At 37.5% G+C, this 27,733-nt stretch overlaps 3 protein-coding genes across 7 annotated transcripts in view; 2 read left to right on the top strand and 1 right to left on the bottom strand.

Annotated features, from left to right (window-relative positions):
* Positions 1 to 4,554: 4,554 nt before the first annotated feature.
* LOC115222345 lies at positions 4,555 to 10,753 on the top strand. The gene is made up of 2 exons (XM_036511426.1): positions 4,555 to 5,427; positions 10,733 to 10,753. Exons 1-2 carry the CDS (start codon positions 4,555 to 4,557, stop codon positions 10,751 to 10,753), a joined length of 894 nt encoding a protein of 297 aa, XP_036367319.1.
* LOC115221990 (guanine nucleotide-binding protein subunit beta-like protein 1) lies at positions 10,539 to 26,348 on the top strand. 5 transcript variants are annotated; one of them, XM_036511490.1, is made up of 4 exons: positions 14,650 to 14,654; positions 20,735 to 20,736; positions 21,918 to 22,226; positions 24,251 to 26,348. In XM_036511490.1, exons 3-4 carry the CDS (start codon positions 21,929 to 21,931, stop codon positions 24,910 to 24,912), a joined length of 960 nt encoding a protein of 319 aa, XP_036367383.1. In that variant the 5' UTR covers positions 14,650 to 14,654; positions 20,735 to 20,736; positions 21,918 to 21,928; the 3' UTR covers positions 24,913 to 26,348. The 5 variants fall into 5 exon arrangements, with proteins under 5 accessions (XP_029647956.1, XP_029647957.1, XP_036367382.1 ...); XM_029792096.2 differs by lacking the exons at positions 14,650 to 14,654; positions 20,735 to 20,736 and adding an exon at positions 10,539 to 10,616; XM_029792097.2 differs by lacking the exons at positions 14,650 to 14,654; positions 20,735 to 20,736 and adding an exon at positions 10,727 to 11,156.
* LOC115221991 (superoxide dismutase [Mn], mitochondrial) overlaps positions 25,547 to 27,733 on the bottom strand; it is a 19,304-nt gene continuing 17,117 nt past the window's right edge. The window contains exon 4 of the mRNA XM_029792098.2: positions 25,547 to 26,851. Coding sequence (XP_029647958.1) covers positions 26,700 to 26,851 — 152 coding nt within the window. The 3' untranslated portion in view covers positions 25,547 to 26,699. The remainder of the gene's footprint in view (positions 26,852 to 27,733) is intronic.

The raw sequence follows: 27,733 nt of genomic DNA, 5'->3' as shown, positions 1-27,733 counted from the left end.
TTTGTAGATCCAGTAAGCACGCATTTTCTTTCCTGTCTGTTTGCGAGCCTACACAGTCTACCCGCACATCGCAGATTGTGTTGTATTCTCCTAACATTACTAAAGGGCACGATGTACTCAGAAACTTCTCCAGATTCCGAAAATACTCACTATTCCCCTTATTATTGGGTGCGTAAACCGCAACCAGTCTGATTGTCTTACGACTACTGAACGTCAAATCGACGACGACCAGCCTACCTTCCGGATCTGCAAAAATCAACTTTTTCCCAGAAACCCGGTTCTTTTTCACCAGGACCAACACCCCACCTCCGCTGACCGACGGGTTCGGAGAGATAATTCTCTCGTAACCATCGAACAGCGGGAGCAGATCTCTTGGCCCCTTTAACCGGGTTTCTGTGGCAACAACAACATCTAGCTCCAGTGACCTGATGTCATTTAGGAGCGCCCTTGCTTCCAGCTCGACATCAGGCCACGCACATTTATGCACCCTATACAAATACGAGACATTTTACTTACCTTTACAACGGTGTCCCTGTTGGTCGGGGGGGTGAAGTCCGCATTAATCAGTGACTCGTCCACTTCGAGTCGCGGACCCCTTATGTCCCCTGCAAACTGTGCATTTAACATATTAAAATTCCTTACATCCAATTTGTGTATTTCTACGTTTTTATATATATACACATCCATTCATCCATCCACAGATACATACATACATCAATACAAAACATACATGCATCCATCCATCCATCCATACATACATACATACATCCAGACATCCATCCATACATCCATACATACATACATACATACTTACACACATACATACATCCATTCATACATGCATACATACATACTTAGATACATACATGCATATATGCATACATACATACGCACATACCTAAATATATACATACATACATATATAAATAAAACATATGCATACATACATACATCCATACATGCATACATCCATCAATACGTATATATATATCTCTCAATACATACATACATACATGCGTACGTACATTTTATCATCCATCCATCCATACTTAAATACATCCATCCATCCATACATACATACATACATGCATACATACATACATACATACATAGATCCATCCATCTATACATAGATACATACATAACTGCATACAAACATACATACATTATAACATACCTTCATCCATCCATACTTACATACATGCATACATACATACATAATCCATACATTCATACATCTGTTCATACATGCATACATACATACTTAGATACATACGTGCATGTATGCATACATACATACATACATAAATAAAACATATGCATACATGCATACATCCATCAATACGTATATATATCCCTCAATACATACATACAGACATGCATACATACATTTTATCATTCATCCATACTAAAAATACATCCATCCATCCATCCATACATAGATCCATCCATCTATACATAGATACATACATATATGCATACATACATTATAACATACCTTCATCCATCCATACTTACATACATACATACATAATCCATACATTCATCCATCCATCCATCCATCCATCCATCCACACATCCATACATACATACATATATACATACAAACATGCATACATTGTAACATAGTTCCATCCATCCACCCATACATACATAGATGCATCCATCCATGCATCTATCCATACATACATATATACATACATACATACCTACATCTATATGTATATATACATGCATATATGGGTACAGGACACCACAAAAAAAACGTAGAACACAACGAGAAACGAAAACATAAAAACAAAACAAGGAAACAGACTTTTTTTAATAAACGAAAAAACAGAGTACAAGACATACAACACAAGGAACATTCCCTTTCTTCAGCTGCCCCTGCTTCGACTCAATGCCCTTACCTTCGAAACATGGAGTAGTCGAAGCAGGGGCAGCTGAAGAAGGGGAATGTTCCTTGTGTTGTATGTCTTGTACTCTGTTTTTTCATTTGTTAAAAAAAGTCTGTTTCCTTGTTTTGTTTTTATGTTTTCGTTTCTCGTTGTGTTCTACGTTTTTTTTTTTTGTGGTGTCCTGTATCCATATATGCATGTATATATACATATAGATGTAGGTATGTACATATATGTATGTATGCATGGATATGTTTTATTTATTAAATTGTTATTATATGATTGAACGCCACGCGTCTTCTTCCAAGTAAGTTTTACATACATGCATACATACATCCATCCATACATCCATCCACCCATCCATACATACATATATACATACATACATATATACATATATACGTACATGCACAATCTATCACTCATAGTTTGATGGCCATTGAATCTATTGATATTATCCACACTTTTACAGGTTGTGTTTTTAATCCAACACATACACCCTCCTTGCCAGTCAAATGCTTGGTAGGGCTGCCAATTTAATTGCTGTTGGTTTGACCATAAAATAGGTTGTATTGAATTGCATTTTGCCAATAGCACAATGAGTGGCCTGACATATAGTTAGATGGCTGTTGACTCTGAGTTCATCTGCCCTTTGTTGTTGTTGTTGTTGTCATCGTCGTTGCTGCTGCTGTTGTTGTTGCTGTAAATAACACTGACAGGAACGACATACTCAGTTTCAACTCTGTAAAATTAACAAAGTTTTCAAGTGCATTTGGATGCATTTGGTTAAAGAATGTTGTCACTTATATAGGAAAATTGTCTCTCTTCTTTGGGTAAGTTTTTCTGTTTTGCTTCATCAACCCTCTTGAAGGAGGAATTTGATGGATTTAAAATGAGTACTGGATACTAAAGGAGAGCCACTGAAAGTAAAGTTGTCTTAAAAAGAAATTGGCAGGGCTCTGACCCTCTCAGACAACTTGTACATCCTCATGTATTTATATGTGTGATTTTAAATTTTTTATCCAGTACTCTCTTAACCAGGATAGTTGAGGAAGATTTGTAGGAAGTGTTGCAGCTAAATGGTTGAAGAGGAAGGAAGAATGTAAGGAGAGTGTATGACATATGCATGGTGATGGTTGATATAGCAGCTGATCTGTCACCGAGTTATTTTCAACTATTCCACTATCACATCCGGCGGGTGTATGCATGCATTTGTGGGGGGGTGTATGTATGTATGTGGGTGGGTTTCAGATAGGTAGGTAATTAATTGACTGCGTTATTAATTTGACACTAATGCAATGTAATTAACTTATCTGCTCCGCAGAAAATAATAGCCTAGTACCAAAATTTGAAACCAATATCAATATTTTAGAACCATCTTTTACCTTACAAATTAATAAATTATAAAAATTCTCAACAAGAAACTTATCATATATACTGTACATTTTTTCATATTTTTATAACATAAAACCTTTAAGTTTTTAATCGCATTGATAACATATATCTACTTATGGTTCCTATTTAGAGCCAAATGGACTAAGCTTAGGAATCTTATATAGTAGCGTATAATAGTGTATAGTAGTGTACATAATATAATGAATAGTGCTGTATAATACAGTCTGTAGCATACAGTGTAGAGTGTATTGTCCCGTGTATAATACATGTAACATAAAAATCAGCTACTATAGTCTTAGACTGACAAATACCCTCTGAGAGGATCTGGTGGATGGATATTGAATGGAAGCCCATCATATATCATCATCATCATCATCATTTTAACATTCATTTTCCCATTAAGATGATGATATATACGTATGTATTTGTGAACATCTTTGTGTTTGTTCCCTACAATTGCTTGACAAGAGGTACTGGTTTATTTATGTCCACATAACTTAGCAATTTGGAAGTACACTGCGAAGGGGTTACAGATGCGCAGATTGTAGTGCAGGGACTACAGCTGACGTTGCGAGCGATTGTGGTTGGTCACTTGGTGGACGAGATTGACGTGGTGATGGGGATGGATGCAATCACCCACTTGGGAGGTGTCACTGTTAACGAGGCTGGTGTAACGTTTGGGTTAGCGGGGAAACCGTGTAGGGCGAGACCATGCACCGGAGACAACCGTGAGGAAAAGGATGCTGCGCACACCATTGAAGACCAGGATTTTCGGGCTGTCTTTGATGGCAAGAGGTGGACAGTGGAGTGGCACTGGAAGGGAGAGCCTCCAATGTTAAAGAATAAAGTGGGCTGCTATCAGCATACTCTAAAAGGAGATGCCAGAAGAGAGTTTGAGGGGGAGGTGGAGCGGTGGATTAAAGAGGGCATATTGATCCCTTGGGAAAAAGGAGAGAGCGGAGTCCTACCACTGATGGCGGTGATACAGCCCACAAAGCGTAAGGTCAGGCCAGTGCTTGACTTCCGAGAGCTGAACGACCACGTGTCATGTCATACAGGCGGCGAGGCCACGGATGTCTGCGGAGTAACCTTGCGAGAGTGGAGGAAGATGACAGGGGCCTCCATGATTGTTGATTTGAAGTCGGCATACCTACAGGTGCATGTGGCTGAGAAATTATGGAAGTACCAGCTCGTCAGGTATAAGGGCCGGACGTACTGTCTGACCAGGTTGGGATTCGGGCTGAATTCAGCACCAAAGATTATGGCAACAATTCTCAAGGCCATCCTGAGGAAGGTGGATAGAGTAAAAAGGGCCACCAATTCGTACATCGATGACATTCTGGTGGATGAAACCGTGATACCAGTAACGGAGGTCATAGGCCACCTGAAGAGTTTTGGACTGATTGCCAAGCCGCCAGAGGCAATGGAGGGAGGTGCTGCACTGGGCCTCAAGCTATGGAGAGACAAGGCTGGCGCGTTGGTGTTCCGGCGAGGGAATGAGGTCCCTGAACTGAGCACCAGCATGAGTAGACGGGAACTGTTCTCTGTGCGTGGGAAGCTGGTGGGACATTACCTGATTGCAGGTTGGCTCCAAACAGCATGTAGCTTCATCAAGAGACGAGCCGAAGGAGTGAAGTGGAATGATAGAGTGGGGGAGAGGACGATCAACATGATGCAGGAAGTCTTGGTCAGAGTAGGAGCAGAGGACCCAGTGAGGGGCAGCTGGTATGTTCCCAAATCAAAGAGCGGGATTGTATGGTGTGACGCCAGTAGCATCGCAATAGGGGTTGTCTTAGAAGTGGGAGGTGTCATGGTGGAAGATGCAGCCTGGATCAGGAAGACAGATGACTTCAATCATATCAATGTGGCGGAGTTGGATGCCGTGTTGAAGGGGGTGAACCTAGCCTTGAAGTGGGGGTTGCACACCATAGAAATCAGGACTGATTCGGCCACTGTACTTGGTTGGGCGACAGCAGTCATCACCGATGAGCGGAGGGTGCGGACCAAAGGGGCTGCAGAGATGCTGGTAAAGCGTCGATTGGGAATACTGCATGAACTAACCACTGTGTTCAATCTGAAGCTGAGCGTGATCTTTGTGCCTTCCGAGAAGAACAGGGCAGACGTCCTGACCAGGGTAAAGCAAGCCTGGTTGCAGGTGCCAGAGGATGCGAAGCAGGCTGTAGCTGCAGTATGCCATCTTAGCGACTCGGAGTTGCGGAGACTGCACACCATGCATCACATGGGTGTGGACAGGACATTGTTCCTAGCCAGAAAAGTTGACTCCGACGTAACAAGACAGAGCGTGCAGAGAGTGGTTAGCAGTTGTGACAGGTGCCAGTCCATCGACCCTGCTCCGGTCGTACATGAAGCGGGAAGTATTCCAGTGGACCATGACTGGAAACGACTGGCGGTGGACATAACACACTACCGGCAGGGGACATACCTCTCAATCGTTGACTGCGGACCGGGGCGGTTGGCCATATGGAGGGAGATGAAGATGGGGACCGCAGAAGAAATTGTGAAAGTGTTGAATGAGATATTCCTGGAACGAAGCCCCGTGGATTAACTGCTTCTGGACAATGGCACTGCATTTCGCTCGGAGGTGCTGAAAGAAATGCTTGATGAGTGGAAGGTCAACCGCTTCTTCAGGGCGGCATACCGGCCAAGTGGAAATGGGGTGGTGGAAAGGCATCATCGTACCATCAAGGCCATGGCAGATAGGGGTCACATTTCACCAATCGAGGCCATATTTTGGTACAATATGTCGCCCAGATCAGGACAGGCTGAGGAGTCGGTGCCACACAGGGCAATATTCAGGTACGAGTGGAGGCATCCGTGTACTACATCAATGCGACTTGGGGCAGAGGAAGAGCACGCTTTCGTGCAGGTCGGGGAGGAAGTCTGGGTAAAACCCCCAAATGCACGGTGTACATCACAATGGGGAAAGGGGACAATAACCTCTGTAAATTCAAAGAATAACATTTCGGTCGATGGTATGCCACACCACATTTTGGATACACGGAGGATTGTCCATGCCTCAGAGGATGGGACCAGCAGCAGTGGGCAAGATGAAAACAACACCAGTAGACAGGATGATGAGGCCAGTAGCAACATACCAGGAACAAGTCCTAGGGTCGCACTGTGACCACAGAGGGAACGGCACCCTCCTCCCTGGTTGGCTGATTATGAAATCAGTTAGGGTGCGAGTTCGGGAGTGGGGAGCGAGTGAGAAAGAAGGTTCAGTGATCTGTAGATCAGGGGGGCATGTGGTGTCGGTGGAGAGGACGACAGATGAGGGGAGGGCGGAAGTAGGGCTGGCAGGGTGCATGTGCGGCAGGAGGCGGAAGCGGTGAGGGATGACGCACGTGTGGGATCGACGAAACGAGAGTTGCAGCTGGGACGACGAAGGCACAAGACGTATCGAGCTAGCTGAGAGAGATCTGAACTTCGCTGAGTTTTCGGTAGACTAATCTTCGCCGAGGTAAGGCCTAATTATATTTCCATTCTCCTTTTTTCTGTTGTTCTCTTTCATCGTTCACACCACAATATATATATATATATATATGATTTTTATTTTTTTGATTTTTCCAGTTTCAGCTAATGAGCTGTGGCCATGCTGGGGCACCGCCATTTTATATATATATGATGATGATGATGATATATATATATATATATATATTTATATATTTATATATATTATATATATATATATATATTATATATATATGTATATATTTATATATATACATATATATATATATTTATATATATACATATATATACGCGAGAAAGAAGCAACAAGAATGGATAAGTTTTTAGTACAATCGTTTCATACAAAGACAGGCTTTATTAAAAGTTGCAAAATTGCAGCATATAAACGTGTCCCGTACTCATCAGCTAAAATACATGTGAGTTCTCTAGACATCTTAGTGGTTGAGGCTATACTCATGAAGTAATGTAGATAATTAAGTAACATAAACAGAGAAGGTGACTTAATCCATAGTGTACATATGAATTTCCAGAGATATGAGGAGGGATTACATACTCACAAACGACAAATTTATCCATGGCTAATCACAACGAGGTGGGTATCAATTCCTGCTTATTAGCATTACAGAGAGGGTGAATTAATCCTTTGTATAGGTGCACAATTTCCAATGGTGTAGATGTAAATTTCCAGAGAAATGAAGAGGAATTTCATATTCACAGACGATAAATTTATCAATGGTTGAACACAATGAGGTAGGTATCAATTCTTGCTACATGATTAGGTATTTGCCACATTAATCACATTACTGCTATTTTCAAGAGACTGTAGCTATTTGACTAGCTGTTTTACTGGTCAAGGAATAATATTCAATATTATTCCTTGACCAGTAAAACAGCTAGTCAAAAAAATCCAACAACCAAATTGCAACTGACATCTACTACAAACCAACAGACTCAAAACAGTATCTCCTTTTCAGTTCATGCCATCCTAAACACACCAGAATAAATATCCCATTCAATCTAGCAAAAAGAATCTATACAAGTGTATCTGACACAACCGCTCAGGAACTTCACCTACAAGATCTCAAAATAGCATTCATTGAATGTCAATACCCACCCGCACTTATAGACCATGGAATTAAACGTGCCAAGAAATTGGACACAAACACACTAAGGGCAACAAAACAAAACACCACACACACATATATACACACACACACAGCCATACACATGCATATACAAGCACACACATACATACATACATGTACACACACATACACACACACACACATACGAACATATATATGTACGCACACATATATACACATACACATGCATACCCACATATAGAACCACACATATATGCATACACATACTTCCATATATATATATATATATATATATATTATATATATATATATATATATATATATATACACGACCACATATATCAACATATATATATATATAAAATATAAAAAAATATACAAACTTGTCTGTACATATATATACACGTCCATATGCATATAACCTAGCTAAAACCAAAGTCTTAATAAGTAGGAAGGCAGACAAACCACAAATTCCTTCAGGTAGATGGTCCTGCTCAATCTGTAGAAAAGGCATAGGTAGAAACTCTATAAGATGTACCCAGTATTAGCTATGGACACATAAGAGGTGCAGCAATATCAAAGGAAGGCTAACTGGGAAGATAGTTTTTGTATGTGGCAAATGCTCAGGAGCGATAAACACTGAAAATATGCAGAGAACAACTTCCGCCACCTTCCAGGGAGAAAAACTAGAAGTAGTTGATAGCTTCCATTATCTAGGTGACCAAGTCAGTAGCAGGGGAGGGTGTGCTGAAAGTGTAGCTGCTAGAATAAGAATAGCCTGGGCAAAGTTCAGAGAGCTCTTACCTCTGCTAGTGACAAAGGGGCTCTCGCTCAGAGTAAAAGGTAGACTGTATGATGCATGTGTACGAACAACCATGCTACATGGCAGTGAAACATGAGCCATGACTGCTGAGGACATGCGTAAGCTTGCAAAGAATGAAGTCAGTATGCTCCGATGGATGTGTAATGTCAGTGTGCCTACTCGAGAGTGTAAGTACCTTGAGAGAAAAGTTGGACCTAAGAAGCATCAGATATCATGTGCAAGAGAGACGACTGTGCTGGTATGGTCATGTGGTGAGAATGGATGAGGATAGCTGTGTGAAAAAGTGCCACACCCTAGTGCTTCACCACTTCATCCCAGGAAGACCTGGGATGAAGTGGTGAAGCATGACCTTCGAACATTAGACCTCACCGAGGCAATGGCTAGTAACCGAGACCTTTGGAAATATGCAGTGCTTGAGAAGACCCGGCAAGCCAAATGAGACCATAACCTGTGGCCTATGTCAGGGGTGTAACCAGCCCAATTATGCAAACCTTTTCTTCATTGGTCTGCTTGTGAAGACCTGTTGAGGCAAGTGAAATCGAAATCAAACCAAATTCGCAAATTTGGTGACTGGCATTCGTGCCAGTGGTGCACTAAGAGCACCATCTGAGCATGATCGCTGCCAGAGCAGCTGACTGGCAGTGGAACGTAAAAAGCACCATTCAAACGTGATCATTACCAGTGTCACCTTACTGGCACTTGTACCAGTGGCATGTGAAAAACATTCAAGCGAGGTCATTGCCAGTGCCGCTGGGCTATCTCCTGTTGCCAGTACCTATTTCTTTATTACCCACAAGGGGCTAAACACAGAGGGGACAAACAAGGACAAACATAGGTATTAAGTCGATTACATCGAGCCCAGTGTGTAACTGGTACTTAATTTATCGACCCCGTAAGGATGAAAGGCAAAGTCGACCTCGGCGGAATTTGAACTCACAACGTAACGACAGATGAAATACGGCTACGCATTTTGCCCGGCGTGCTAACGTTTCTGCCAGCTTGCCGCCTTTGTTGCCAGTACCACCTGACTGGCCCTCGTGCTGGTGGCACGTAAAAGCACTCACTACACTCTTGGAGTGGTTGGCATTAGGAAGGGTATCCAGCTGTAGAAACTCTGCCAGATCAGATTGGAGCCTGGTGTAGCCATCTGGTTTGCCAGTCCTCAGTCAAATCGTCCAACCCATGCTAGCATTGGAAAGTGGACGTTAAACAATGACGATGATGATGATGACAAGATACCCCACCAGTATCTTGGTCAACAATGGCCACCAGTTATGATATCTTGAGAACCTGCTCTCTGAGTATCAAGACCAGGATCTGTATTTTGAACTGCTATTTCTACCCTGTGTTAATGAATGGAAGTGAGGTATGGTCTATATAAAATCAGAAATGAGAAGGTAATTAGAGAGGTGTGAACTGTGGTTCTTAAGGAGAATATTAAGGATAGCATGGACAAAGTATCTAATGAATAATGATGATCCAGGCTGCTTCGTGAGATATTGGTCGAACAACAGATTTCTTGGTCATGTGATCAGGAAAGAAGGTCTAGAGAATTTAGGAATGGCCGGGACCGGAAAGATTGAAGGGAAAAAACGCATAAGGATGTCAAGCTTGATGAACTGGTTAGAAGAAAGAGGCATTAAACACAAGAAAGTGGAACTGTTACAGAAAAGAAAAAAGAGAGAATTGTGGCGGGATAGGGATCGCCTATGTCCTGCATTCTGGACATGGCACTTAAAAAGGAACGGAAAGATATATAAAAAAAAGACAAAAACAAAGACGGATTTATTTTCCAACGCGATAGGAAAATATTTTCACCGGTATTCAATTACCTCCCTTGTATCATGCTCTTTTTTTTCTCGGCATTAAAGAATAGAATTTGTCAATTTTAAGTGTTTTCTCGTGAGTACATTTCCCAACAATTAAGATTTGGATAATCTCTTTTTCAAGATAAAAATTTAGTTTCCATATTTTATTTCTTATTCAACCCAATGTTTTTAATATACTGATGTTTTCAGGCTAATGTTATCATCTTATAGTCACAACGTTGCGGCTGTTGTTCTCTCCGTCCTTCGAATTTCCTATTTGGTAACGCTCTCGGAATTTCAAACCGAGCCCATTATTCAATATACGGAGATAAATTCACGAATATTATCCTGTTTGTTTCGCTTGTACCCTGAGTATTTCACGCTTATGTCCTTGTAAGGAGGATACAACGACGGAAAAGTAACTTTGATGACCTTGATTAGGATACTAGATCAGTTACATATCAGTTACAGTGGTGGCTCATCTCAGTTATTCAAACTATACTCATTGCTGCATCACAACTTTACTGTATACAACATACTTTACTCTGTCGAAATAATGTTTTAATTGAGAATATAGAGCATGGAGGAACTTATAACGAATACATCACGGAAGGGTCAATAATCACTAGTTACTGTAGGTCAAAGTTTCAACATTATTCTTTGACTACCACAACAAATGTTCCAGTGTTAATTTTGGTAAATTTTGATATTAACACCTGCACAATATATATATATATATATATATATATATATATATATATATATATGGTAGTTTTCCGTAATTTTTTTCGCCTAGTGAAAATTGTGCAGGTGTTAATATCAATATATATATATATATATGGGTTATGAGAGGTAATGATGTCAGTGAGATCCAAAGGTGTCCGGTAATGCTGAATAAGTGCTACGGAAAAACCATAGTTAAGTTCCAGGCTCGATGATTATGCGAATATGGAGTCCAACTTAAGTCATATATCAGTGTGTATATAAAAAATTTGTTTTCCGTAATGAGATAACAAACCAAGGTTGTAGATTTTAGAACATAAATATTTCTAAAATCCCCTCTCCCCTTATAAATGTTATAAAATCTACACAGCCTTGGTTTGTTATCTCATTACGGAAAAAAATTTATATATATATATAATTCCAAGAGAGAGGTTGTGAATCCAACCAACTAAGGGATTATTTCTATCCAATATACTGCTGGTAGGATACCCAATTATTAATACACAAGTGTTTTTACATTGCATGGCAATTACACTACTGAATGGGTGAAGGTAAGAAGTTGTTTTACCCTTAATTTATATGGCAATAAGAAAACTTTTAGACATATTATGTCTATTTGTGGAGGTGCAATGGCCCAGTGGTTAGGGCAGTGGACTTGCAGTCGTAGGATCGCAGTTTCAATTCCCAGACTGGGCATTGTGTTTGTTCAGCGAAAGCATCTAAAGTTCCACGAGGCTCCAACAGTGCTGTACTCTTTCCTACAACTTTCTTCCTGTTTCTGTTGTACCTGTATTTCAAAGGGCCAGCTTTGCCACACTCTGTGTCACACTGAATCTCCCCGAGAACTATGTTAAGGGTACATGTGTCTGTGGAGTGCTCAGCCACTTGCACATTAATAAATGAGCTGCGATGGAAAGGTATATAAATGAGGAATATATATATATATATATATATATATATATATATTTATGTACAAATATACCCATAGGTACATACATATTTCATGCGTTGAGAAGGGAGGATTACTGTAGTAGTTCGTATTTTTCCTTTTTATTTTTAGTAACAGAAAATAATAAAGTATCTTGATTAACATCCGGAAATTTATTACTTTTAGTACCAACTAATATCACTTATTGTGGACCTTTATCCCAAACCCTTAATAGAAAACATATCGTATGTGTATATGTGTGTATAATTATTATAATTATATAAAAAGGGAAAATACAAACTACTATAATAGTAATCCTCCCTTCTCAATGCATGAAATATGTATGTACCTATAGGTATGTTTGTACGAAAATATATATGTGTGTATGTGTATATATATATATAGTGTAATAAATAAAATATATGCATACATACAAACATATATGTACGTACCTACATCTACATGTATATATACATGCATATATAAATATATATACACGTGAGTACAGGACACCACAACGAGAAACGAAAACGGAAAAACCATTTTTTTGCAACAGAAAAAGCAGAGTACAGGACATACTACACAAGGAAAAATCCCCTATCATCAGCTGTCACTAGTTCGGCTCCAGTGTGTTTCGAAGGCATTCGTTCGCTTCGTTCCTTTTTTTATTCTCCCAGTACTGTTTTATATATATATATATATATATATATATATATATATATGTATTCCTCATATACCTTTTCATTACAATAATCCTAAGATAGATTGATTATTTAAATTCCACTATTATTTCTCTTTTGATAATTTTCTCTTTCTTCTGTTTATATTTTATCTAATAAGAATAATATAATACACCTAATAATAATAATTGATTCCTTCCTATGCATATACATATACATATAAATGTATAGATATGTATTTATGTCTATTTATGTATATGTATGTATTTATAACTTAGCCTTATGAAACTTTCTAAACTTGCTGACAAAGCTCAGAGGCACACCCAAGTACCTTAATCTTATCTACCAAATACTTCAGTTCATTGAAGGGATGGAAGTAAAGTAGGGTGTTATGACCTCTTGGCTGAAACAGCTGTAAGAAACTATTCTACTTTCTATATTCTATGTTATATATTTTAATAATTACTGGCATTTTTATATTTTGTATATTATATATGTAAAGCATCATATGTTATACATGTATGTATATTGTTATAATTGTTTTTTTAAAAAATAAATAAATAGACATAATGTCTAAAAGTTGAATACCACTGCTTGATCCCCTCCATTTTCTTATTGCTATATATATGTATGTATATATATATATATATATATATATATATATTAGAAGAAATGAGGTACTCAAAAATTCGGATGGTTTTATATTTACAGATATTTATTTGTATATTACATATTTTTATACATCATATATTAGCACTTTCTCCCATTCTAGTGGGGTTTTCAAATCGAACTAAGTTCCTGTGTAAAAAGTTTTGACCATTTTATAGTGTTATTGAGTTTGTAGTGGTGGGGAGGAATATAAGACAGTACAAGAGGGTGATGGATGAGGAGAAAGTGAGAGAGAGAGAGTATGTGTGTGTGTTTTTGTATTTGGAAAGAGTGTTAAAGAAAAAAATTTTTGTTCTGCTGGACAGGATGTTTACTCCAAGTGGGGTCCAAGATCTTGGGGAAAAAAGATTTTTTGACCATTTCATAGTGTTATTGAGTGTGTAGTGGCAGGCAGGGACATAAGAAGGTAGACCATAAATTATATTTCCTTTTTATCATTGTGAGAGAGTGTTTATGTGTGTGTGTTTAATGAGGGATGGTCAAATGGTTTTGGGGTTTTAGAGAAGAAGAATTCTTTTTATTATTGTTTTGTGTAGGTGTGTATGTGTGTGGGTGTCTGTGAGGTTGGAGAAGGGAAGAAAGGAGAAGAAGAAGAAATAATTGTGTTGATATGTATACCACTATATATATATATATATATATATATACTAAATGCTATACTATGTTAAATTGCAAATTGAAAGATTTGTCCTTCAATGTATGATGAGCAAAATTTCATAAGGTCCATACTTGAAAAAGAGACTTTCTTGTGTTGAAGTTACAGATGACAGAATACAAACTGACGACTACTGAGTCTGTTGTCTGATCTTCAATTGATTTAGTCTAATATCTCACTGATTGACAGCTAAATAAATATTAAGTTTTATCATACAGGAGCAACTGGTTCCACAAATTAAAGTGAAATGGTTTCATTCAAATATTAGAATATCCTTTGTTCAATATTGTATTTTCAAAAATCAAAACATATGTGTAGAACTGTGTGTGTGTGTTTAATACAGTTTACTTAACAAATTTGGTCCTTCATCTGGTACAGCTTATAGAGATATTTTCAGCCATTCAATTTGGGGGAGAACTTAGTTATGAAATATTTTTCCATATTCCTCCTGAAGGAGGTATCGTTCTTTGGACATTTGTAGAAGGGAAAGATCTTAAATTTTCCTTCTCCACATGTATCTAGGTGTTTACTCAGTGGTATCTTGCGCAGTTCTTCCTGTCGGACATGTTGTCGGTGAATTCTGGCTCGTTGGCACAAAGAATTTCCAGTTTCACCTATGTAATCCTCCTTGCACGTGGGGCAGGTTATGCAGTATATTACGTTCTGCCTCTTGCAGTTCATATCTACATTTATTTTGAATATGTGCCCACTTTTAAATTTCATTTCTTTGTCTCCCTCTATGTATTTGTAGGTGGGGTTGCTGCAGATCCCACATCTACCATCTCTGCACTCTTTTACAAAGAATTCAGTTTTAGTTTTTGATGAGAATTTCTCTCTTGTTAGATGTTTCTTTCGGTTTTTGTCTTGTTTGTTGTCTACTGTTTTTTATGCAATATTTGTTTAGTATGTTTTCCATTTTGGGGCTTTGTAAGACTGTTGGCAGGTTTGAATGTATGATTTGGAACATGTTGGTAACTCCAGGGTTGTGCGTGTTTATGAAAGGGATAATGTTTTCTTTGTTTTTTGTTTTGGGTGTCCTGAGTTGTGCGGTGTCTAGTTTCATTTTCTATTAGTTTAAGGGGGTTATTTTGCTCTAGTAGGAAGTTTTTAAGTTCATCTAGTCTTATTAGTCGTGTTTGTGAGTCAGTTACTATGCTGTATGTGCATCTTGCCATACTATATGGGATGGGTGGCAGGAGTGGAAATTTAAATATTGGTGTGTGTCGGTTTTTTTGTAGTGGATGTCTGTTGTGATGATGGAGTTGTGTATTTTGATGTTGATGTCTAGGAAGGGAAGTTCGTTGTGGATGGTATCTATTGTGAAGTTGATAGATGGGTGCAGCATGTCGAGGATGTCGTGGAATGTTCGTTGGTCTTCTGATCTGTTCCAAAAGGTGAAGCAGTCATCGAGGTAGCGTTTCCACTTTTTCTTGATGTCTTCTCTGAAGTCGTGTTCGAAGACTTTCCCTATTTCATCGTATAGTTTGTTCTCCAGGAAACCCATCACCAGGTTGGCATATGAAGGTGCGAATTTTGTACCCATAGCCGTGCTCTTTATCTGTCGGTATGTCTTGTTGAATGAGAATGTATTTTCTTCGAGTATTAATTGGGTGGCTTGGGTGATAAAGTCTATCTTGAAACGTTCGTCTATGAGTTCACTGTATTTTTCTACCGATTGTTTTATTGCTTCCAGACCTAGGGTGTGTGGTATGTTCATGTATAGGTTTGTGACATCGAAGCTTGCAAGTATGGTGTTTTTCGGAACTGTATTTGGAATGTGTGTGAGGAAGTCTATGTCATCCCTTATGTAGCTTGGTATCTGTGGGCATAAATGTTTGAGGAGTACATCTATGAAGTGGCTTAGTTGTTGTGCTGGTGCCTAGGGTCCTGCCACTATTGGTCTCATTGTGAGGTCTGCAGACCTTTGTATTCTTATATAGTGGTTCCTCTGTTCCTTTATGGCTCTCTGTATTTCAGAGCTTTTATGAATTTTAGGTAATCCATAAAAGTTGCTATCTTTGGTTCTTGAGTTGCATAGATAGTCTTTCTCCTTATCTGTAAAGGAGTCCTGGTATTCATTGACTAATGTTCTAATTTTTTTATTGTTGCTTTCTCCGGTGGTGTTGGTTCCTCTTTATAGTATGTCTGGTTGTTCAGCAACTCCAGTATCTTTTCTTTGTAGTAATCTGTATCCATAATAACTATTGTTCCACCTTTGTCAGCTTCTTTTATAATAATCGACTTGTCATTTTTTAGTTTTTGTAAGGCTTGTTTTTCTCCTCTGTGGAGATTCTGTTTGCATTTGTGTGTTGAGAGGGAATTTGGATATTGTCTCTATGTATGCGTCAAGGTGTTTGTCACTTCCCTTGTAAGGGGTGAAATGGGATTTTTTTCTTATGATTGAGTTATCTTCTGTTTCTTTATTTTCAAAGAATTCCATAAGGCAGAGGTGGCGGCTGAAGTTGTCTATATCAGTTTTTAGTTCTATGAGGTTTGGAGTGGGTGTAGGTGTAAATTTGAGGCCTTTTAGTAGTAAGTTCATTTCATTTTCGTTAAGTTCTCTTTTAGATAGGTTTATTATTTTGGGGTCTATGTGTTTTGTGTGTTCATTCGGAATTTTTGGTGTATTAGGTCTGGAGTATGGTTGAAGTATCCTTTCCCTAAAAAAGAGTTTGTGCTGTTGTGTCTCCAAATTCCATTTTCAGTTCTTAGGTTTTCTTGTAGTAGTAGGGGTGGTCTGTGTGGTCTGTATGTGTTGTTTTGTCTTTGGTAGTTGTCTTCTTCCCATCTCCTGTGTTTGTTGAGCCAATATCTATTACTGGGGTTCAGGTTTCTTTGTGGGTAGGTGGATGGTTCATGTTTTGTGTTTGTATTGTATTGATAGTGGGGGTTGTTTTTATCCATCTTGTAAATTTGTGGGGTCGCATGGGGTTGGTGTTTGTGTGGTTTTGATTTCCTCGATGTTTGTTGTAGGTTATGTGTTGATTTCTATCCACTTGTTTATTGTTCCATGTGTGTGTCCATTTAGGATGTCCAGTGTTATGTGTTGGTGGTTGTTCATATTCTATTTGCTCTCTCCAAGTGTTATAGGTTGTTGGTTGTATGTATCATACTTGTCTTGCTGTTTGTGTGTTTGTTTTTGTGTGGTTTTGGGTTGATGGTTGTCTTTCATATTTTGTGTATCTGTTTATTGGGGGGTTCGGCAGTGTAAGGAGCGGGATTTTGGTTTGTGTTTGGTAGGGCTTATTTGGATGTCTGGGAGTCCAATATGTTCGTGATATTGGTTTGTTGTATCTTTTCATCTGTTTTGGTAGTTTTTTTGTCTTCATAATTGATTTTTCCCCGTAGTTTAAAGACCACTCCTGTTGTTTGGTCCACATAATTCCGGATCTTTCCTCCTCTCATTTGGTATCCTCTTTCCATAATTGTTGTAGTTTTTCTTTGTTTTGGTTATTGTTCCTTTCTGGTATTTTGGCCATTATAACGGCATCAATTGTTTTAATCTTATCTTCCTGGTGTGAGCTTCGTGTTTGTAGAACATATATATATATATATGTTATCGTCTTAACTTAAAGGAAAAGGGCTATACTATCCCAGTCTTTGAGCACCCGGTCAAAGTACAACCATTTCATCTCCACGTGACTTGGTAGTCTTCCATAATTTGATTTTTCTTAGTGAAAATCGTGCAGGTGTTAATATCAAAATTTACGTTAATTTTGATGGCAGAAGAAAAATTCTTCAGAAATAATACTGCAACTTTGTAAAACTGCCTGTAAAATGTTTGTCACTCTTGGTTGGTGCCACAAAAGAAGCGTATGAAAAATCATGATATAAATTTGATCTTGGATCTTGATGATCACAATTTACTGAAGATAGAGGTGAACAGAAATAGAAGAGGTGCTGGACTTCTATACCACAAGAAGCATCTCCTGTGAAACATGAGTCCATCTGATGGTGGCAACAGGGAATATTCGTTGGATGATAGTGATTGTGATAACAGCAGTTCAAAAGTGTCTGAAGTAATGGAGTTTCCTGTCAATAGGTTTTGATGATAATTGACATCAACAAGAAATCTACACCCTCAAGTCATTGATGAGTTGGAAGGAAGTCTGCAACATGATTCCAGACACTCTTCACCTGGTATGTTAGAAGAAATGAAAACAAGTACCACTGCTGTCACCATAGATGAAAAGTTAGGTAGTTCTCCCGGCATGGATCCCACAAAGAATACAAAAATCCATTGCAGACATTGCCCTGAGTTTGATGCCTTCATAACTGGTTACATATTTTTGGTTGTTCTAGCTAACTTTGGTGAGGTAGACATAAATTAGCTCCAATCAGTGGTCTACTTGGACACTATTTAGATAAAGTGTTCCTTAGCAACAAGGATTTTCGTTTGTCTGTAAAAGTAAATTCCAACTTCCACAAAGATAAATACGATGTTCTCAGATCAAATCCTAAAGCATACAACATTAAGAACTTGACAAATAATAAATCTAGTTACAATTTAACTTCTGGAAATGAGGGTATGCGTATGTTGAGTGTTGCTGTGTTTATCCTAAATGTTTGTGACAGAGTGATCAAGGCTTTAGTAGAAAATGAATTCCTGAAATCATGTAGTTGTCAAACTCCTCAACTGCCTTTCTTCATCTTGATGATCTATGTCTATGAAACATCTTTCCATATACTCCAACCTTTAAAACACTGATGTAACTCGTGTTAATTGTCTATCATATCTGCATCTAACTTTATCCATTGCTGCTGTCATTACAAAATCAATAGAGTATAGGACTAAATGCTCTACAGATTTTATTATAGCTTTTATATTTTGAGTTCAAATCCCACTGTACTCAACTTTTGCTTTCCATCTTTCTTCAGTCAAATAAGTGCCTGGTTGACATAATTGACTATATCATTCCTCAAAATATACTGCCTGGTGCCTTAAATATAGCAATGAATTTTTTTTCCAGGCCATAATAGAGTTTAAGACCAGTTGTTCTTGGAGGCTGCTATATGCTGATCACCTCATTCTAATACCTGAATCTTTTGTAGAATTAGAAAAGAAATTGCAGGTATGGAAGCAAAACCCGGAATTAAAAGGCTTTAAATTTACCAAAGTCTAAGCTTTAGTAAGAAAACAGACAAGACCCAACTCCTTTCAGAAAAACAACATGCTTGATATGTAGGTGGAAATTTCATATAATGTATGTGGTGCATACTTGAGAAACAGTGGAATCACAGGAAGGTTAACAGAAAGCAGACTTCCTTACACATCACATGTCAAAACCAACACAGCCCTCTTTTCTGCACACATCTGATCCCTCTTATGCCCAGTTTTTATCTTAACTCATTGTACTCTGTCATTGCACATCCAGTCAAGCATGCTTGCTTCGTTTCTTTCTAGTCTTTGTAGACTCTCTGCATTCAGGGCCCTTGTCTCACTTCCATGTAGCATTGCAATTCATAGATAAGCATCATACAGACTGATTTTTCCCACTGGGAGGGAAACTTTTCATGACCGACAGAAGTAATAGTTCTCTGAACTTTCTCCAGTCTGCTTGTACTTTGGCTATTATACTTTCAGAGACATGGTTGGGAAGCAAGCTTCTTAACCACACAATATGTAAGCATGTAACGAGAAATAAATATATACATTACACTCATATACAAGGGGCGTTCAATAAGTAATGCCCCTGACCCACTTCCCATAGCAGTAGAGCAACGACACTTGGCACAGTTATTAGTCTTTTCCTACATAGGAACTACCCAGAGTTATGCATTTCTTCCATCGTTTGATACAGCTCTGGAGACTGTTTTTGTAGAAGACCCCAGCTTGGTCCACCAACCACGACGTGACTTCAGAAATCAAGGCTGCATCATCTGGGAAACGCTTTCCTTTCAAAATCAACTTCATGGCTGGGAAGAGGTGAAAATCAGAGGGTGCAAGGGGAGGAGTTCATAGCTGCACGCCTGTGCTTCTGATCTGGCGACACACGAGTTGTGGACCGGAGCGTTGTCCTGCAGGAGGAGGATGCCTTTGCTGATCTTGCCCCGCCTCTTGATTTTAATAGCTTCTCTTAATTTCCTCAAAAGTGAAGCATAATAGGCTCCTGTAATTGTGGTACCCTTTGCCAGGAAATCTGTCATCACTACTCCGTCCTGGTCCCAGAAGACTGTGAGCATAACCTTGTCAGCAGAGGGCTGCACCCTTGCCTTCTTTGGAGGAGGTGAGTCACGGTGCTTTCACTGCATTGACTGGGCTTTGGTCTCTGGATCATAGTGATGGACCCAGGTTTTATCCTGTGTGATCAGTCTTTTGAAAAATTTTGGCTCATCTTTTTGGCACATCTCCAAATTCATCCTCGAGCACTCAACGCGTTCTTGCTTCTGGAAAGGTGTGAGCAACCTGGAAATCCATCTGGCAGACACCTTTTGCATATGCAAATGGTCATGAATGATAGTTTCCACAGACCCGGTACTAATCTTGACCTTATGGGCTATTTGGTGAATAGTTATGCGTTGACCTTCCAAAACGGCAGCCTCAACTTGACGGACAGACGTCTCAACGGCAGAAGGGGGCGACCAGATCTGGGAGCTGTTTCCACAGAGTTCCGACTATGTTTGAATTCACAATGCCAGCGTTTTACAAGGTCATATGATGGGGCATCATCACCATAAGTTACTTTCATTTCATCAAAAGTCTCCCGTGGTGTGCGTCCTTTCAAATACAAAAACCAGATCACTGCTCGACACTCAACAGGCTCCATTTCACACTTGACTCAGTTCAAACACCTGTAAATCAGAAACCACAATTAGTTCAGAGCTGTAATTTGCCACTTAATCTATAGAGGTATAAATAAGTGCACATGCAAAATTTCAGCTAGATCAAACAACTGCAAGTGGGTCAGGGGCATTACTTATTGAACACCCCTCGTATGTATGAATGGCAGTTTGTCAGGGTGTCAAATCACATATATCTCAAAAGAAAGTGAAAGCAGATAGTTGGGAGCAGGGAACTTTACCTATAAAAGATGGGCTCTTTTTCAGTTGCCCTGTACACTTTATAATTATGTATGGTATCTAATTAAAAATTATGCTCTCCCTATGTGAAATTAGTTTGAAAGTAACTATTCTTCTATTTAAAGTACAACTATAGTATAGTATCTCTTGAACAGCTGAAAAACATTTAAGCACTGAACTTGACCAAGACAATGAAGAGATTTGTAAACTTTTCAGGTACATATTTTCAGAGAAAATTTGACTGCTTTTACTCTTTACCATAGAACTGGCCACAATCTAAGCCCTCATGCAAATATATATATATATATGTATTTATATATGTGTGTGTGTGTTTATATATATATATATATATACATATGTATATGTATACATATGAAAAATAAAGGCAGTTGCTGAAGTCTCCATACATGTTATTTAAGTAAATAACAACTAACATTTTTAAAAGTGTCATTTGAAAATAGTTTAAACACTATATAAATATCAAGCTCTTTATGTCCTGTTATGAAATTATTTGTACATTAAAAGTAAAAATTCAAATTCTTTCATTTGATTGCTCTGTAAACTTCAGAATAATGCATGAAATCTCTGTTATACATCATAGTGTATAACAATGTTCTTCAGTCACACATCACACATTCCACTGTTACACATGCTTTATATTCCATTATAAAGAAATAAGCATCTTTCTTTTTCTCATGATGATACAAAAATATTTTCCAGATATTTCACATATGACCCAAGCCTCACCAGATCCTGTATTTATCCTCCGAAATTCTGACAAAAGTCCAATAACATGTCTAAAGTTTCTAACATTTCCATCTGGTACCTTCCTGTCTGCTGGAACTCAGAATGGAGACATCAGTCTCTGGGATATGAACTTAAAACGTGTGACACAGCAAGAAAAGAAGGCTCATGAGGTTCGAGGTCTTCTTTGGATTGACCAACTTAAATGTTCAGGACATGTAGTAACCACTGGTCGAGATGGACATCTTATCTTTTGGGATGCTGGAAATGGTTGGCAGAAAATAAGTAAGTAGTTAAGAAGTGAAATATACTTTTAGCATTATTGTGTTGGCCCTGATAATATCTTTGTATTCACTTGTATGCTGTTCTGTTTAAGATTTAGGGAAGAAAAAATAGTGGTATATTTCCAAGTTTGATAAACTGGGGTTTGGGGGTTTATTCAGTAAAGCTGGTATAAATTGCTAATATTACCTCTATATATTGTTAATAGGTTGAATAAGTAAATCAAATACTGCAGTTGATTCAATTAACTAAACCCCTCTGTTTTCATATTGTGGTATTGCAGGAAAGTTAGAAATCAAATATCTACCATTGAAAGTGGAACAGGATTAAAACATTAGTATTCAAAGATTATCAGGATACATTTGAAGAGAATTAATTGTAAGTTAAAGTGTTCCACCAATGATTATCAGGACATTAGTTTTAATTTGTGCTATTTACTCAATCTTGGCTAAAAATATTTTTATCATTTAAACCTCTTTTCAAAAGTTTATTCTAGTGTCCAGTACTACAGAACTGTGTCTGTTGGACTAATGTCAGAAATGCAAATATAAAGTTAAACAATAGAAAAAAAAATTTGTCTTCTCCTCATTTTATGCTTGCTTACCAATTATCATGTTCCAGGGGGTTGGGGGCCATATCTCACTTATACATTCCATTTTTGTTATGGTTTCTGTGGTAGGGTGTCCTTTCTAACACCAATCACATTACTGATTTTACTGGGTACATTTTATGATGGTACCAGCACTAGAGAAGTTGCTTTACTCTGTATTGTCTCCATATGTTTGAGGCAATGTGAAGAGAGAGTGGAAGAGCTGGTGTGAGAGGGTGATAAAAAAGCAAGTATATGATGTAAAAACAGAATGATAGATGAGGGAGTAACAAAGCTGGTTAGACAAAAGCAGCATGAGTAGTGTATTGGGGAAGAAAGAGTACCTGGGAGAGTGTATAGAAATGAGAAAATGAGGTAGGTCAACAGTGATAAAAGTAATGAGAAAATGATGGATGTCAATATTAGTTATAAAGGAAAGTTGAATATGCATGTCTGATAACATCCCTTGTTACACAAGTAGTGTGATAGGAGAGAGATGGGTAGAGACGAAGATTGATGATTGGAGTGTTTGAATATGGACGAGTCTAAACTTCCCTTATCACCACTATTTTAGCATGTCTAAACATACTAATGTGGGTGGGTGAGTTTTCTCCAACATTGCATATCACCACTTGTGGTCTTTTGAGGTTCAACTTCTTGAGATCAGTCTTCATCATTTTACCCTATGCCTTCCTCTTTCACAGAGGTTAACTTGGAGTGCTTGGCACTTCTTTATAAAGCTGTCACCTATCATGCACATTACACAGATGTAGCAGTGTAGTCATCTCTCTTGCATGCAACATCTTATATCCAACTGTTCTCTTGGTTCTGTCGTTTATGCTCATAAACATTACATTTAATGGAATATGCTTGCTTCATTTCTTTCAGAATATCCACCTCCACCAATAAAATCACGTATAAAAGCTATTTATTACTTCTAAGTTGATCTCTAGGTATTTAAAAGCATTTATTTCAAGTGTAATCTTACAACTGCCACTTATGAGATCTTTGTCAGCTTGCCCATGATCCTACCACTTTTTTCTTTTGTTCATAGTTTACACTGAGCACAATGTATAGAATTTCTACTAAAAGTCTTGTCTTATATCCTGCTTCCTAAAAGGTCTCTTAGTTTTAAGTTTTGCTTCTTCCTTGAATTTCTTCTCTTGTTCCTGATCTCCCCCAAATTATAAGTACTGATTCTAACTCCTCTGTGATGGCTTTCAGAATTATACTAGCCAAGAGGGACTGAGGACTAAGTCCCTATACTCTAAATTTCTTGAACACATTGCTAACTGTATCTGTACATGGCTTGCCTGGCCCTTACAAGACATTCATCTACTCCAAGTTTCTCAAATTACAGTGTGCATTTTTTAATTAAACTAGAATATTTAGAAATTAATTAACCGGTCTTCAACTTACAATTTGTTTTCTTTTACAGATGAAGTAGCAAAATGTTCCATTGGGTTCTGTCAAGGGTGTGTTATTCCAGGAGATTCTACCAACTCTCCCTTGATTGCTGTACCCTCTCAAGAAGAATCTCAAGTTAATATCATTGACTCTGTTAATCAACAAAATGTGGCATTCCTGAAACCATCTGACCATTTTGAAGGAAATAAATATGGTATGTGCATGGACATTGCTAAAATGAAACATAACCAATCAGGACTCCTTATTGGTTATGAGAATGGATGTATTGCTTTGTGGGATATCAGAGAAAGAAAAATTATTGACTGTATTTCTTTGTATGAAGAAATGGTAACGTGTGTTTGTTGTAGTGAATCTGGCCATGGTTGGTCAGGATCTGTAAATGACAAACTAACTCAGTGGTCTGTTTGTCAAGATAATGGTTTCACTAAGTTGCCGGCTGTTCAGCTCACCAATTCAGGCATTAATCATATGAAATTAAGAAATGACGAAAGAATACTTGCAGTTGCAGGATGGGATTCAAACATAAGAATTTTGGGGACTAAAAAAGGGAAACCTCTTGCAGTTTTAAGTTACCATAAATTGAGTGTTAAGTGTGTTGCATTTTCAGACAATGACCTTCTTGCTGCTGGATCCCAAGATGGATCCATTAGTTTGTGGGATATCTATAGGTAGATATGCTAAAATTAAATGTTTTGGTTAAACACAAGCAGACATAACAGTTTCATTAGAAGATGGGAGGATTACACAGATTTTCATGTCAGCATTTTAGGAGTCTACTGAATGAGTAATGTGTATGGATTATTAGGGAACATTTTCACGACTGAATTTTATAGTTGACTAAGCTAACGGAGAATGTTTGCAGTAAGACAGAAAGGAAATTTCTCTAAGGTTACAATAAAATATTTGTAAAGGTGTCTCAAGTGGTAACTTCTTTCAGGCATCTTGTAAATACAGATTTTGCATTCTTCCACTAAATAATGTGGGGCAATATTTCTGTGCAAGGTTGTCAGCATTGGCAACTATGTTGTGTTGTGGGCTGTGGTAAAATAGAGTGATGAAGGAGCTTGGTGATAAGGTGTGTACTCAGAACAAGTGTATTGACTTAAAAGATATAATAAATAACATACTTTAAAACAAACAATACTCAGAGAAAATTCTGAAGCCATGGAGATACTGGCAAATTTAATTTTTCTTTTTAAATAAGAAAAAATATAGAAAATAATAAAGATTTTGTGATGATGAGAGAATAAATTGTCATTGTCATTGTCATTTTTCTTTAAGCAATAAATCAGGCAAACTCCTGATGTAAAAGATATCAAGTATTGCTGAGTCAAAACTTTATTGAAATTTAAAGATAGCATTGATCTAGTGGTGTAAGCAAATGACTTAAATCAGTGTTTAATATGTTTTGTGAATACCATCAAGTTTTAGAAGCAAACTTCGCCCCTACTCTGGGAAGCTGTGTTAAAATGTTGCAGTAGTGTCTATGAAGCTCTTTAACATAAAATCATTCTATCTCATAACCCCCAAGGATTTAAAAAAGACCCCCTCAAAAATTAAAAGTCCTTACTATAGGAACAACCCCAAATGGCCTATTTTTGATGCAACTTTGAGTCACACAAAATGACAATTTAAAAAGCAAGGAAGAGAATTAACAAACTCATTTTAAACACCTCGGAAAACTCGAAAAAAAAACTTTTGACTATAATAATATTAACACATGCACTAAGATTCATAAAGATTACCATTGGAATAAAAGTAAATTATACTTCTATATTCTATTGAAGAGATTAACCTTATCCTCTGTATTCCCATCCACATAACATTCTTATCTTTTTTCAAAATATTGGGTTTCAATGATTTTTGTCTCCTCTGCTATTGTCCTAAAGAACAGTTAGGTGTCCATTTAGCCTCATGTACAATAATGAGTTAACACTATGACACCAGAAGACAGTGAAATATAAAGTACAGACAGAAAATTAAGTCAACAGTTCCATGATCTTAGAAATGCAGATATGTCAGCTATATTATCATAGAGATATATAGTTAGGGAATACACAACAGAGAGAACTATGACAAGAAATATAGTTACACCAGAGAGAGTAACTGAAAAAAAAAAAAAAAAAAATTGACACACTAGAAGGTGTCATAAAACAAAAGACTGCTATATAAGAAAGTTTGATTTACAAGAGATATGTAAGAAAACAAAACAAAGAATTGGTTAGTAAAGTTAGTGAATCAAACAACTAACATCCTTATTGATTCCTCTCACTTTACTTCTATCAACACTATAAACCATAATAACTGAAACTTACTTTCACTTCTAACATACTTTCAATTATCACTATGTAATACATATTGTGTGTGTGTGTGTCTATTGCATTACAAACATTTGTAGGAAATATTCCCACCTTTGGATTTTATAATATTTTAAAGAATTTGTTGAATCACTTCTTGAGTTAAGCTGACTCAGTAGCAGCTTTGAACAGTGCAGCAATTTTCTTCCAGTTAGCGATGTTGAAAATAGCTTTCACATAATCTGGACGTACATTCTTGTATTGCAGATAATAGGCATGTTCCCACACATCGATGCCAAACAGCGGTACCAAACCTGATATTTGTAAAAAGGAAGAGACAAAAAACACAAATAAAATAATTTCAATAATAAAAATGTAATAGTTTAGATGTAAATTTAATTGATATATAGTGACATCAGTGATTTTGCTGATGGAAGAAATGCATTTCTAATCCTAAAGACAGTACATTGAATAATATGGAAACAAATATATCACACCTCCAAATAATTCATAAGTTTATGAATTTTGCTGAGCATTTTTGGTAAAAAAAAAAAAAATACCACACTGAGACTAATTATGGTGTACATCATATTGTATTATAGAGTGGTGTATGTTTGTGTGTGTATACACAATACTAGCACGAAAACTACAGGTGCAGGCATTATAATATTAATTAAACCAAGAAAAGTATAGAACAAGAAGATGAAAGCTTAAAAATATTGCAGCTGAATTTGGAATTAAAATAAGTTACGTTTTGCTTTCATTCAAATGTAAAACTATACTCTCTGTTTAGATTCTAATTCCCCTATGAAGAAATTTAGCTTCAAAACTTATATTTACTCCCCACAAAATAAAATACGGTGGATATTGGGAGGAGGTAGAGGCACTTGTATATGATGGAGATGTATCCTATCTTTCAAAATTATTCAAAAATACCAATGAGAAACCCAAAATGAAGAAGAAAATACCAATAGAACAGAGCAGTAGTTGAATTGAATGATGTCAATGAGAAGGCAGTACAGCAAATATGTGTTGGCCAGTTAAAAGTAAAAGAGGTTTGATCACATTAATATTCTCATGAAATATTTTGAGGACCCTATGAATATCAGCTAGCTAGCTTGAGCACAACACAAGTCTCCTCATAGATCCGACCCAAGATGTCTCAATGGACTATGACAAACTAAGCATCTGATGGC

This window comes from Octopus sinensis, linkage group LG19 (assembly GCF_006345805.1).
Source record: "Octopus sinensis linkage group LG19, ASM634580v1, whole genome shotgun sequence".
Classification (NCBI taxonomy): Eukaryota; Metazoa; Mollusca; class Cephalopoda; order Octopoda; family Octopodidae; genus Octopus; species Octopus sinensis.
This window is presented reverse-complemented; position numbering and strand designations above follow the sequence as displayed.

Excerpts from the sequence above, each read along its gene's own strand:
- LOC115222345 (XM_036511426.1), top strand. The coding sequence starts at position 4,555 with ATGGCAACAATTCTCAAGGCCATCCTGAGGAAGGTGGATAGAGTAAAA. Across the intron at positions 5,428-10,732 it reads GGGCAGACGTCCTGACCAGG|GCTAATGTTATCATCTTATA; the intron begins GTAAAGCAAGCC and ends TGATGTTTTCAG.
- LOC115221990 (XM_029792095.2), top strand. The coding sequence starts at position 21,389 with ATGAAGAGATTTGTAAACTTTTCAG. Across the intron at positions 21,414-21,917 it reads GAGATTTGTAAACTTTTCAG|ATATTTCACATATGACCCAA; the intron begins GTACATATTTTC and ends AATATTTTCCAG. Across the intron at positions 22,227-24,250 it reads AAATGGTTGGCAGAAAATAA|ATGAAGTAGCAAAATGTTCC; the intron begins GTAAGTAGTTAA and ends TTTCTTTTACAG.